The sequence below is a fragment of the Bombina bombina genome, chromosome 2 (assembly GCF_027579735.1).
Source record: "Bombina bombina isolate aBomBom1 chromosome 2, aBomBom1.pri, whole genome shotgun sequence".
Taxonomy (NCBI): domain Eukaryota; kingdom Metazoa; phylum Chordata; class Amphibia; order Anura; family Bombinatoridae; genus Bombina; species Bombina bombina.
Window position 1 is genome coordinate 104044981 of NC_069500.1, and position 12966 is coordinate 104057946.

Below are 12966 nucleotides of genomic sequence, written 5' to 3' on the forward strand. Positions count from 1 at the left end.
TTGTTTAGTGGTGGTCGTCTTTCAGCCTTTCTTACCTTGGCCATGTCTCTGAGTATTGCACACCTTGTGCTTTTGGGCACTCCAGTGATGTTGCAGCTCTGAAATATGGCCAAACTGGTGGCAAGTGGCATCTTGGCAGCTGCACGTTTGACTTTTCTCAGTTCATGGGCAGTTATTTTGCGCCTTGGTTTTTCCACACGCTTCTTGCGACCCTGTTGACTATTTTGAATGAAACGCTTGATTGTTCGATGATCACGCTTCAGAAGCTTTGCAATTTTAAGAGTGCTGCATCCCTGCACGATATCTCACTATTTTTGACTTTTCTGAGCCTGTCAAGTCCTTCTTTTGACCCATTTTGCCAAAGGAAAGGAAGTTGCCTAATAATTATGCACACCTGATATAGGGTGTTGATGTCATTAGACCACACCCCTTCTCATTACAGAGATGCACATCACCTAATATGCTTAATTGGTAGTAGGCTTTCGAGCCTATACAGCTTGGAGTAAGACAACATGCATAAAGAGGATGATGTGGTCAAAATACTCATTTGCCTAATAATTCTGCACTCCCTGTATATATGTTTAAATACTAAATAAATCTGTGGTATTTTGGGCAAATCTTTCTGTGAAATTTCCAGTAGCGAAGGGGTTAAGCTCTGGAAAAGAGGGCCTGTTTTATCTTTGTCCTTTTAAGCCAAATTTTAATCTGTTGGTTGTTATTTCTAACGTCACTTAAAATTTGTTTACAGAAAAGTTCTAATTTAAGGCACAATTGTGGGTAAGATTATTTTGCATAACAAGTAATTAAGTATTTTTTTATTTCAATATAGCCAATAGAGAGTTCTTCATCATTTCCTACCGAACTTGACATCTCAAATGTTGAAAGTGCAATTAAAAAAAGTAAGTATATTTTAAAGATCTTTTTTTTTTCTTTTTTTTTGCAACAAGGCTGATGACGGGTATTCAATATACAGTTAATCATTTATTAATCTTTCTATAATATTTCAAACTTTATTAACAAATATAACTGTATAGCAGTAGCTTACAGGGTAGTTTTTCAAATGCTTATAATTTTTGAATGGCTAAATTAATGTAGATGAAATTTGTCAGTTTACATAAGACTAAAATAATAAACCTCCTATCCATCTATTTTTTTTTTTCTAGTAATAAAATGCGGCTAGATTACGAGTTGTGCGTTAGGGTAAAAAAGCAGCGTCCTAACGCTGCTTTTTTACGCTCGCTGCTATTACGAGTCTTGAAGGTTTAGGGTCACCGCACACTTCTTTGGCCTTACCGCAAAACGACTTACGTAAACTTTGTAAAGTCTTTTTTCTATGGGACTTCCAAAGCGCCGGTATTACGAGTCTGTCCTGGGAGGCCAAAAAGTGAGCAGTACACCCTACCCTGTCATGATCCCTAATACATTTAAAAGTCAGTAGTTAAGAGTTTTATGGTACATCGCTGTAAGATAAAACTCATATCTAAAGTGCTAAAAAGTACACTAACACCCATAAACTACCTATTAACCCCTAAACCGAGGCCCTCCCACATTGCAAACACTATAATACAATTTTTAACCCCTAATCTGCCGCTCCGGACATCACCGCCGCCACCTACATTATATTTATTAACCCCTAATCTGCCGCCCCCAATGTCTCCGCAACCTACCTACACTTTTTAACCCCTAATCTGCCGCCTCCAACGTCACCGCCACTATAATAAACATATTAACCCCTAAATCGCCACACTCCCGCCTCGCAAACAGTTAAATATTATTAACCCCTAATCTGCCAGCCCTAACATCGCCGCCACCTACCTACATTTATTAACCCCTAATCTGCCGCCCCCAACGTCGCCGCCACTATATTAAAGTTATTAACCTCTAAAGCTAAGTCTAACCCTAAACCTAACACCCACTAACTTAAATATAATTTAAATAAATCTAAATAAATATTCCTCGTCCAAGTCATCTAGAGGGTGTGAAAACCAGAAGTGCATTCACGAATGGGTCCTTCAAGTGCGGAACTTGTACTTCATGTAATTTCATGCTAAAAATCAATACAATACATGATCGCTTCAATAAGCTACACAAAATCAATGCACATATCAACTGCCAAACTGAAGGAGTAGTCTATGTACTACGATGCAAATGTAATCTATTCTACGTTGGTATGACTACCAGAAAAATAAGAGTAAGGTTGCAGGAACATCTAAGAAATATCAAAAATGCAAGGAAAGACCTACAAGCAGGGAAACAATTGACCTCTGTAGCCAGACACTTCTTTAACAAGCATAATTCCAAACAGAATGACTTGAAATGTTTTGGAATACAAAAGGTGAAATTTGGAATCAGAGGAGGCGATGTGGAACAACCTTTACTTAAGGCTGAAAGCAAATGGATTTTTCTTCTCAATACAGTCCATCCATTTGGCCTCAATGAGTGTAATAATTTCTCTTCTTTTTTATGAATTTAGTTGCAGAATTTTAAAATCCAAAGTAGTCCAAGAATTAATAAAATGACAAGTTAATTACTCAAAAGTGGGGTTTACTCAATATGCGGATAGTAGATTAATAACTAACCTCCTAATCATGAGCTGTCACTACATATGGAAAAGGTGCTTTATAATCATGACTTAAACACTAATACCCACAGGATCACATGTGGGATACCACTTATCAGTAATTTTGTAGTAAGTTTTAGCAGTCACTTAATAATAATTTTTATGTCACATTGTTATTCCTACTTTGAATAACAACTCATCACGAACTTAAGCACAGGCTTTGTTTTTATTATCTCATAGATACACTATTCACGTAAACTTAGATAACATCTATTTGGAGATAGTATCATATTCATATCACTTTATTGCACTAGATAAATAGCCATATAGCTATCATGTATTTATTGATGCACATTTTAATCACATTTATTTCAAGACATCAAATAAAATTTTCACTTACACCCTAATGGTGTTATATTAACACAATTTGACAATGTATCACTACACTGCAGAAATGAGAGCACAAAAATCCCCTTTCTATATTTAGTTTGACAGTACAAGAGTAACAACAATGGGCTCTTCTGTATGAAGATCGTCAGCAACAAACATCAGTAAAAATTATATTTTCATATTACGATTATTCCTTCCGCTTTGAATCCAATATGTATTGTTATTCCATTTATTGAATGCAAACCAGCTAATTTTTAGCAACATAATACAGGCAATCATATATGTTTTAAGATCAGCACTTGATATATGCCTTGTCATCGTATGCAGCGTTCATGCTGCCTTGGACTACAATTGCTGATGCCAGGATTGGTTGTCGACTGATGACATCACAGCACAAGACGTGATTATCACGCTTTTAAAAACCGGCTTTTGAGCGGCGCGCTCACTCTTTGACAAAGCCGTAAGGCGAAACATGTTAGGGTCGCTAGGGAATTGGTGAGGAGTCCTTGGAGCTCCTGTATTTTTAGTATGCCTTAGGCAGCCCTAGTTTAAATACTTTGATAACGCAAAGGGCTGGTTGTTGGACGATTTGTCACAGAGTTGGAGGGGCTAACTATTATTTGTAACTGCTAATTTACAGAGCTCAGCTTCCTCTTTTTACCCTAAACCTCTGCCAGTTTGTTAACTATTTCTAGTATTGTGGTCATTTATTTGGCTATACCGTAAGAATATTACAATTTTTGGTCAGCTGCTCACCTTCTTTTAATTCTGATGCAAATGGTGGCACAATATTCTGACAAACCGTCAATGGTACTAATTACTATAAGCCGGTATTAACATTGCAAACAACTACATGTACTCATATATTTACACCGCTTAGCTATAAGCAGGGCGGTAAACTTGTTGGGCCAGCCCCAGTGGCTGCTGATTGTGTATTATTTGACTCTTAACCGAAGCGGCTAAAGATACATACACAACTTAGTAACATTTACATAACATTGTGTTTGGTTCTTAAGCAGGGCGGTAAACTCACTGGGCCAGTCCCAGTGGCTGCAGACTGTGTATCACTCAATATTAAACTAAAGCGGCTAAGGATACATGTACAACATAATAACATTTATATAATAAACACTGTGATTGGTTCTTATGTTCTGTTTAACACAGAGTGCTGAGCATTGCTAGTTGCTTATACAATGTAACGTTAATTTAAACGCACAACTCAAAACCATTTATTGTGAACTCAGTAATATACCTGTCAGCTTTACCTATTATACACAGAAAGGATTGAATAGATAATATGCTGGCAATTACTATACGTGTACTTACGAACAATGAAATATATGGTAATTTGGTAACCGCCATCTATTAACTGAATAGTTCAGCTACCTAAGCTTTAATCATTATTCACATTGTGAGCTTATTTAGGCACAAGTGTGAACACAAACCCTAGGTTTAATTTCAGTACTACAGTCCAATCTTCAAGTTGGAGTAACGGAGAGATTAAATACCAACTATTGTGCTACGTCAATAAAGTGATAATTGTGGGTCAATATAGAGATATTTACAGCAGTATACATATACTGCTTGTTGAAATAAATATGGAAAGCAATTATCACGACACATTAGAATCTATGGTTGAGTAATAATAAAACACTGATAATAAATAATCCTCCGTGGTGATTTAATCCGTACCTGTGGTATATTTTACACACTTTGTGCCATAATAAAGCAAGTTAAATAAAGTATCCAAGCGTACTGTTACTCAAGGTCAATACAGTGACATGTGTCACCACTTCATATAATCTCACCAGTGGGCAGGGCCATATGCCTACGGCTTTTACAACTTATTAGAAAATACGTTTACTTCTGGCAAAGTGTTTATCCCAGTATACACATAACTGAAGTACAACACAGACTCACTGTCTGTTTATTATCTGACATATATCTACTATCACCTATAAGGTGCACAAGTTGCAATAGTCCCTCTACGTTAACAGGATACTAACTCACTATATCGGGTAACATTATCAGGTAGCTCCTATTTGGAGTGCCAGAATTATATATCATACCTATTTGTGAGGGGTTTATATCTATATATAGGCTCCTAAGAATGTTTTTAACGCGTGTTTTCCATTTTTAACTATGCTGTAAATTAAGGTTAAATTTTATTATTTCTATTCTCTTATTTTGTCAATACTGAGTCCTCTGATGCTTTGTTGGCTATTTCCGATGTACCCTCACAGGGATCTGATTTGGGGGTCAAGGAAGTGTGTTACCTCAGACAGATTCGGACGTCATGTCCTTTAAATTTAAGCTGGAACACCTCCGCCTGTTACTTAGGGAGGTCTTAGCGACTCTGGATGACTGTGACCCTATTATGTTACCACCAGAGAAATTGTGTAAGATGGACAAATATCTAGAAGTTCCCGCTTACACTGATGTTTTTCCGGTTCCCAAGAGAATCTCGGAGATTATCAAGAAGGAGTGGGACAGACCGGGTATACCATTCTCTCCTCCTCCTAATTTTAAGAAAATGTATCCCATATCAGACACCATTCGGGACTCTTGGCAGACTGTCCCTAAGGTGGAGGGAGCTATATCTACCCTGGCTAAACGTACAACTATTCCTATTGAGGACAGCTGTGCTTTCAAAGACCCTATGGATAAGAAATTAGAGGGTCTCCTAAAGAAGTTTATTCATCAGGGTTTCCTTTTACAACCGACAGCCTGCATTGTTCCAGTTACTACTGTAGCGACTTTCTGGTTTGATGCCTTAGAAGAGTCTCTCAAGGGGAACTTCCGGGAGGCGGCCATGATAGGTCGCACATCACCACTCTGCTCCAGCCCTTGTAGTATTTTCTTTTAATATAACATCTTAGACGGCTCATCTATCTGTTACACAGCTTGCTCTCTGCACAACTAAAGATCCTGCATTAGATGAGCCCACTATCTCTCAAAGGACTGAGACCTGGAGCACCCGGAGCACATTTTCAGGCTGAGGCCTTTCACTTACCCCCCGGCGAGGTGCGCACAGGCCTTGTCGTTAGCATGTAATGCTAAACTTAAAGCAGCTGAATACAACTACAGTTTGATGCACCGCAACATCTTCCAATAATTAGGATTGCACAACTCTACCTGTCTTACACCACCCTCAAAGCTCACTATGGAGATCGCTAAAGTCATCCTTGAAGATCTGTGCAGCCTGTTAGCAACGTACCTAGTTGCTTTTGATGCGACTCTGCATGGAGAGGTAAATGGCGACGGTGACCGTGATACGAAACAGTCTACCGCAACGGAGCTAACTATTCTTTGTGGGAGGAGTGGGGGCGCTTTAGGGCCCGAGTACCCACCACCCACCCGCATTGAACCCTTGACGGCTCCTGGTGCTGGTCTGGAGGAACCGGAGGCATGGTATGGCGGGGCGGGGCGGCGCCCGAGGATGTGAACACTGATATGGGACATTGTGAGCCGGTAGCAAGCGCAAGCAACTTTGCATATGCGGGCCGCTCCCCATCCATGCTGTCAAACGGTGCCACGCTGCCTACCTATACAAACACCATTGCCAGAGTCTCTCTGGAAAATATTAGAGACAAAACGGCACCACCGCTAATGTCATCAGGACTTGTCCCTCCACAGCCTAAATGTCTCTTGGTAATAGCTCCATCCCTAGTGCCGATACAAATGACTGAAGGGACACAGAAGGGGCAGTTAATTAGTCCATCACATGAAGCCCTTACCTGCTGCGCTCTTGTCATGCCACATATCTCTCAGAGAAATCTGGAATTGGGTAAACATTGCCCCATCCCTGGACTGATATCGCATTCCCAGTTTGCTCTGGTGCTGTGGGCATGGGGATATCAGCAAATATCACCAGGAGTTAGTTAATATATCTTATCCACATAACCAGGTTATAATAGTTGGATGTGTTTAATGCATTGCTTAGGGGAGTTACCTTGGAACGTGTGTTTAACATTATTAATATATTCTTATAGCCTGGGTTAAGCTTTTTTAGCTGTCTTTATTATTTAGTTAACATAGCTAGAAGTATGCATAACACCAGATGATAGATTGCCTTTAGGGGTTATGATTGCTAAGCTCATTTAATGTTAGTCAATCATATGCCTCCCTTATAGAGCTGATGTTGTGCTAGTGAAAATTGTTGCTATGCTCCTGCCAGTGGCCGAGGCGGAAGCCATGGTTAACAATCTAATAACCAGCCCTATGTTTTCAGGTTCCCACATTACGTCAGTCCCTCATCAGATTCTAGGTTTATAAGATTTTAAGTATAAAATTAGGGAGTTCAAACCTGTTCAAGCTTAGTTTGTGCATTCTATTACCAGTAATAAAATATACACATGTTGCTCATGTTGAATACTTATTGCTGACTTCTCATGTTGTGAGTACACCTATTTGTATGGCGCTATGTTTCTGTGCTAAATAATCAGAGTCATACTTATCTACCCTGCAAAATACCTAGACCCCTATCACATCCACACCTCCACTCCTATCTAAGAGGCTAAAACTTAATTTTACTTTGGCCTGGGATATTTCAAGAACATTCTAGTGTATTCCCCCATGTCCCATAAACTTCTATACTTGCTTTCTCCTAGTAGTATAGAGCAAAAAACATATGAGCCTCTAATAGTATATTCATCTGCAGTTTAGATTTTTGTACATGAGGGTGTCCATTCTATTGTATTCTATTGTTGTGTAATCCATCCTCACCTTTCTATTAGTTATCATTCTACATTGTTATTTGAGACCCATAAAATTGAAAAATGAGGTTCTTGTCTGGGGATCCAAAAGTGGTTTCCATTGTCAACAATTGTCTTCCATACATTTTTATATACACATGTCTGAGGTCCAAGAGCGGCCTCTAATACCATCTGGGAGGCGCTTCAGATTATTAGGCATTTTATTTATATACTATACTACTAGAGTGTCCTTTTGCAATATGTATTGTATCTCTGGATTTGTACCATATGAAGTTCATATGTTATTATATGCTTGGTTTTATGTTTCATGTATGCCTTGCCATGAACCTCAATAAAAATATTTAAAAAAAAAAAAAAAAAAAGAAGAGTTTCTCAAAATTGAGACCCTTTTAGAGGATATTTTAGATATAATTAAGGCTCTCAAGCTAGCTAATTCTTTTATCACAGATGCCGCCTTTCAAATTGCTAAGTTGGCGGCTAAAAATGCATGATTTGCCATTTTAGCGCGTAGAGCGTTATGGCTAAAAACGTGGTCTGCTGATGTGTCATCTAAGTCAAAGCTCTTGGCTATTCCTTTCAAGGGTAAGACCCTATTCGGGCCTGAGTTGAAGGAAATCATTTATGACATTACTGGAGGTAAAGGTCACGCTCTACCTCAGGATGAGTCTGTTAAGATGGGGGGTAAACAAAATAATTTTCGTTCCTTTCGGAACTTTACAGGAGTACCCTCTTCTTCTTCTTCCTCTTCCTCCACAAAGCAGGAAGGGAATTTTGCTCAGGCCAAGTCCGTCTGGAGACCCATGGAGGCTTGGAACAAGGGTAAACAACCCAAGAAGCCCACTGCTACTACAATGACAGCATGAAGGGGTGGCCCCCGATCCGGGACCGGATCTAGTAGGGGGCAGACTTTTTTTCTTTGCCCAGGCTTGACACTGGAAATCGTGACCCACGGGTATCAACTAGAATTCAAAAGTTTTCTCCCAAGAGGGAGATTTCTTCTTTTCACGATTGTCCAGATAAAAAGAGAGGCGTTCTTACGTTGTGTAAAAGACCTCTCTACTATGGGAGTGATTTGTCCCGTTCCAAGACTAGGACAGGGGTTTTACTCAAATCTTTTTGTGGTTCCCAAAAAATAGGGAATGTTCAGACCTATTGTAGATCTCAAGAGTCTAAACAAGTTTCTCAGAATCCCATCTTTCAAGATGGAGACTATCCGAACAATTTTACCAATGATCCAGGAGGGTCAATATATGACTACCGTTGACTTGAAGGATGCATACCTTCATATTCCTATTCACAGGGATCATCATCAGTACCTAAGGTTTGCCTTCCTGGACAAACATTTTCAGTTTGTGGCTCTTCCCTTCGGGTTGGCCACAGCACCCAGGATCTTCACGAAGGTTCTAGGGTCCCTTCTGGCGGTTCTCAGGCCGCGGGGCATAGCAGTGGCGCCTTATCTGGACAATATTTTGATTCAGGCGTCGACTTATCATCTAACAAAGTCTCATACAGACACAGTGTTGTCCTTTCTGCGAACTCACAGATGGTAGGTGAATCTAGAAAAGAGTTCACTAATTCCACAGACAAAGGTTCCCTTCTTGGGAACTCTGATAGATTCTATAGCCATGAAGATTTTTCTGACGGAGGTCAGAAAGTAAAAAATTCTAAATACATGCCGAGTCCTTCAGTCCAATCCTCGGCCATCAGTGGCTCAGTGTATGGAGGTCATTGGATTGATGGTGGCGGCAATGGACATCATTCCGTTTGCTCGGTTTCATCTCAGACCACTGCAACTGTGCATGCTCGGACAGTGGAATGGGGACTATGCAAATTTATCTCCTCCGATAAATCTGGATCAAGAAACCAGAAACTCTCTTCTTTGGTGGTTGTTGCCTGATCATCTGTCCCAAGGGACGTGTTTCTGCAGACCCTCGTGGGTGATAGTGACAACGGACACCAGTCTACTGGGCTGGGGTGCAGTCTGGAATTGACTGAAGGCTCAGGGTGTATGGACTCAGGTGGAGTCTCTACTTCCAATCAATATTCTGGAATTGAGAGCAATATTCAATGCGCTTCAGGCATGGCCTCAGTTGGCTTCAGCCAAATTTATCAGATTCCAGTCGGACAACATCACGATTGTGGCTTACATCAATCATCAGGGAGGAACGAGCAGTTCCTTAGCGATGACAGAAGTATCCAAGATAATTCGATGGTCAGCAATCTACATCCCAGGAGTGGACAACTGGGAAGCGGACTTTTTAAGCCGACAGGCTTTTCATCCGGGGGAGTGGGAACTCAATCCGGAGGTATTTGCCTCACTGATTCTCCGATGGGGCAGACCGGAATTGGATCTGATGGCGTCTCGACAGAATGCCAAGCTCCCGAGATACGGATCCAGGTCGAGGGATACTCAGGCCGAACTGATAGATGCCTTGGCAGTGCCTTGGTCGTTCAACCTAGCTTATGTGTTTCCACCGTTTCCTCTCCTTCCCCGGGTGATTGCTCGGATCAAACAGAAGAGAGCTTCAGTAATTCTAATCGCGCCTGCGTGGCCACGCAAGATTTGGTATGAAGATCTAGTGGACATGTCCTCTCTGCCTCCGTGGAAACTTCCAGTGAGACAGGACCTTCTCCTTCAAGGTCCTTTCCAACATCCAAATCTAATTTCTCTGCAGCTGACTGCTTGGAGATTGAACGCTTGATTTTATCTAACAGGGTTTCTCTGATTCGGTCTTTGATACTTTGATTCAGGCACGTAAGCCTGTCACCAGAAAGATCTATCATAAGATATGGCGTGAATATCTTTTTTGGTGTGAATCCAAGAGCTACTCATGGAGTTAAGTTAGGATTCCCAGGATTCTGTCCTTTCTCCAAGAAGGATTGGAGAAAGGATTATCAGCGAGTTCCTTAAAGGGACAAATTTCTGCTTTGTCAATTTTGCTACACAAACGTTTGGCAGATGTTCCAGACGTTCAGTCTTTTTATCAGGCTCTAACCAGGATTAAGCTTGTGTTTAGACCAAATGCTCCACCCTAGAGTTTGAATTTAGTTTTTAATGTTCTTCAAGGGGTTCCGTTTGAACCCATGCATTTCATAGATATTAAGTTGTTATCTTGGAAAGTTTTGTTTTTGGTTGCTATTTATTCTGCTCATAGAGTTTCTGAGCTTTCAGCATTACAATGTGACTCGCCTTATCTTATCTTCCATTCTGATAAGGTGGTTTTACGTACCAAACCTGGGTTCCTTCCTAAGGTTGTTTTTAATAAGGATATTAATCAGGAAATTGTTGTTCCTTAATTATGTCCTAACCCTTCTTCTAAGAAGCAGCGTATGTTGCATAACCTGGACGTGTTCCGTGCCCTGAAGTTTTACTTGCAGGCGACTAAGGGTTTCCGTCAATCATCTTCATTATTCATTGTTTTTTCTGGAAAGCGTAAGGGTCAGAAAGCTACGGCTACCCCCCTTTCTTTTTGGCTGAAGAGTATCATCCGTCTGGCATATGAGACTGCTGGACAGCAGCCTCCTGAAAGAATTACGGCTCATTCTACTAGGGCTGTGGCTTCCTCATGGGCTTTTAAAAACGATGCTTCTGTTGAACAGATTTGCAAGGCTGCGACTTGGTCGTCTGTTCACACTTTTTCCAAATTTGATACTTTTGCTTCTTCTGAGGCTGGTTTTGGGAGAAAGGTTCTTCAAGCAGTGGTGCCTTCCGTTTAGGTTCCTGTCTTGTCCCTCCCTTTCATCCGTGTCCTGTAGCTTTGGTATTGTATCCCACAAGTAAGGATGAAATCCGTGAACTCATCATATCTTGTAGAAGAAAAGTAAATTTATGCTTACCTGATAAATTAATTTCTTCTACGATATGACGAGTCCTCGGCCCACCCTGTCATTTTTAAGACAGATTTAGATTATATTTTTTTTTATCAACTTCAGTCACCTCTGCACCTTGGCTTTTCCTTTCTCTTCCTAACTTCGGTCGAATGACTGGAGGTGGAGGGAAGGGAGGAGTTATATATACAGCTCTGCTGTGGTGCTCTTTGCCACTTCCTGTTAGCAGGAGGATAAATCCCACAAGTAAGGATGAAATCCGTGGACTCGTCATATCATAGAAGAAATTAATTTATCAGGTAAGCATAAATTTACTTTTTGCTGTAAGTAGGTTGTTGGTAACCTTACCAGTTGCGGTCTCTGTGGAGTGTGGGGACAGAATCCAGATTGCAGTGAGTCAAGGAGAGAGTTTAGTGTAAGGAAATGGGATAGACGTGCATATACTAGCTTTTCAAGGAGGTTTGAGGCAAGAGGGAGTAGGGAAATAGGGCATTAGTTGGATGGGGAGGTTTGATCGAGAGAAGGTTTTTATTGTCGTGTGACTGTACAGATTCAGGAGTTACTTAGGTGACAGAGGGTTTATTACAGTGTAGACATGTTGTTGGTGGGCACAATAAGTAATGGAGTGTTTTCGTTAGAGGAGGGCATATGGGGGGCATTATCCATTAGGTTTTATTGGCAGGATAACTGTTAGGTATACTAGTTAAGGGTTGGATCAGCCATTAAGCATTATTGCAGTGGGTCACCATTAGCAATTACAAAGAGGATAGGTCACATTTAGGGTTAATTTGCTATGGCCAGGACGTGGTTATGGTTCACTTAGGTAAGATAAGTTACACTTAGGTTCATTAAGTTGGGGGGTTAACATAATGCTTTTTTGATTGTCTGCATTTAGTTTTAAGCTATCTAAAGGCTGGTGTAAAGCATTTATACGAACTTTAAGCTCTCACTGTGTAAAATAGGTTTGCAATGTTGTGAATGTTATAGCAGCTTTAACCCCTTCAGGATCAGGCATTTTAGACACAAACTTCCCCAAAAGAACAGAGCATTTTTAGTATTTTTGCCATCACTACATTTAAACAGAAATAGAGCCTTATTTACCTATCAAAACTATATATTTATTTTAGTAAACAACCCAAAGTATTGATCTATGCCCATTTTGGTATATTTCATGCCACCATTTCACCGCCAAATGCGTTCAAATTAAAAAAAAAATCATTTTTTTCACAATTTTAGGTTTCTCACTGGAATTATTTACAAACAGCTTGTGCAATCATGGCACAAATGGTTGTAAATACTTCTCTGGGATCCCCTTTGTTCAGAAATAGCAGACATATATGGCTTTGACATTGCTTTTTGGTAATTAGAAGGCCGCTAAATGCTGCTGCGCACCACACTTGTATTATGCCCAGCAGTGAAAGGGTTAATTAGGTAGCTTGTAGGGTTAATTTTAGTGTAGAGATCAGCCTCCCA

General features: G+C 40.4%; 1 protein-coding gene across 1 annotated transcript in view; it reads left to right on the forward strand.

The window, feature by feature from the left end:
• SPEF2 (sperm flagellar 2) overlaps positions 1-12966 on the forward strand; it is a 439169-nt gene that overhangs the window by 176913 nt on the left and 249290 nt on the right. Inside the window, exon 13 of the mRNA XM_053699669.1 lies at positions 830-899. Within this exon, the coding sequence (XP_053555644.1) occupies positions 830-899 (70 nt within the window). The remainder of the gene's footprint in view (positions 1-829; positions 900-12966) is intronic.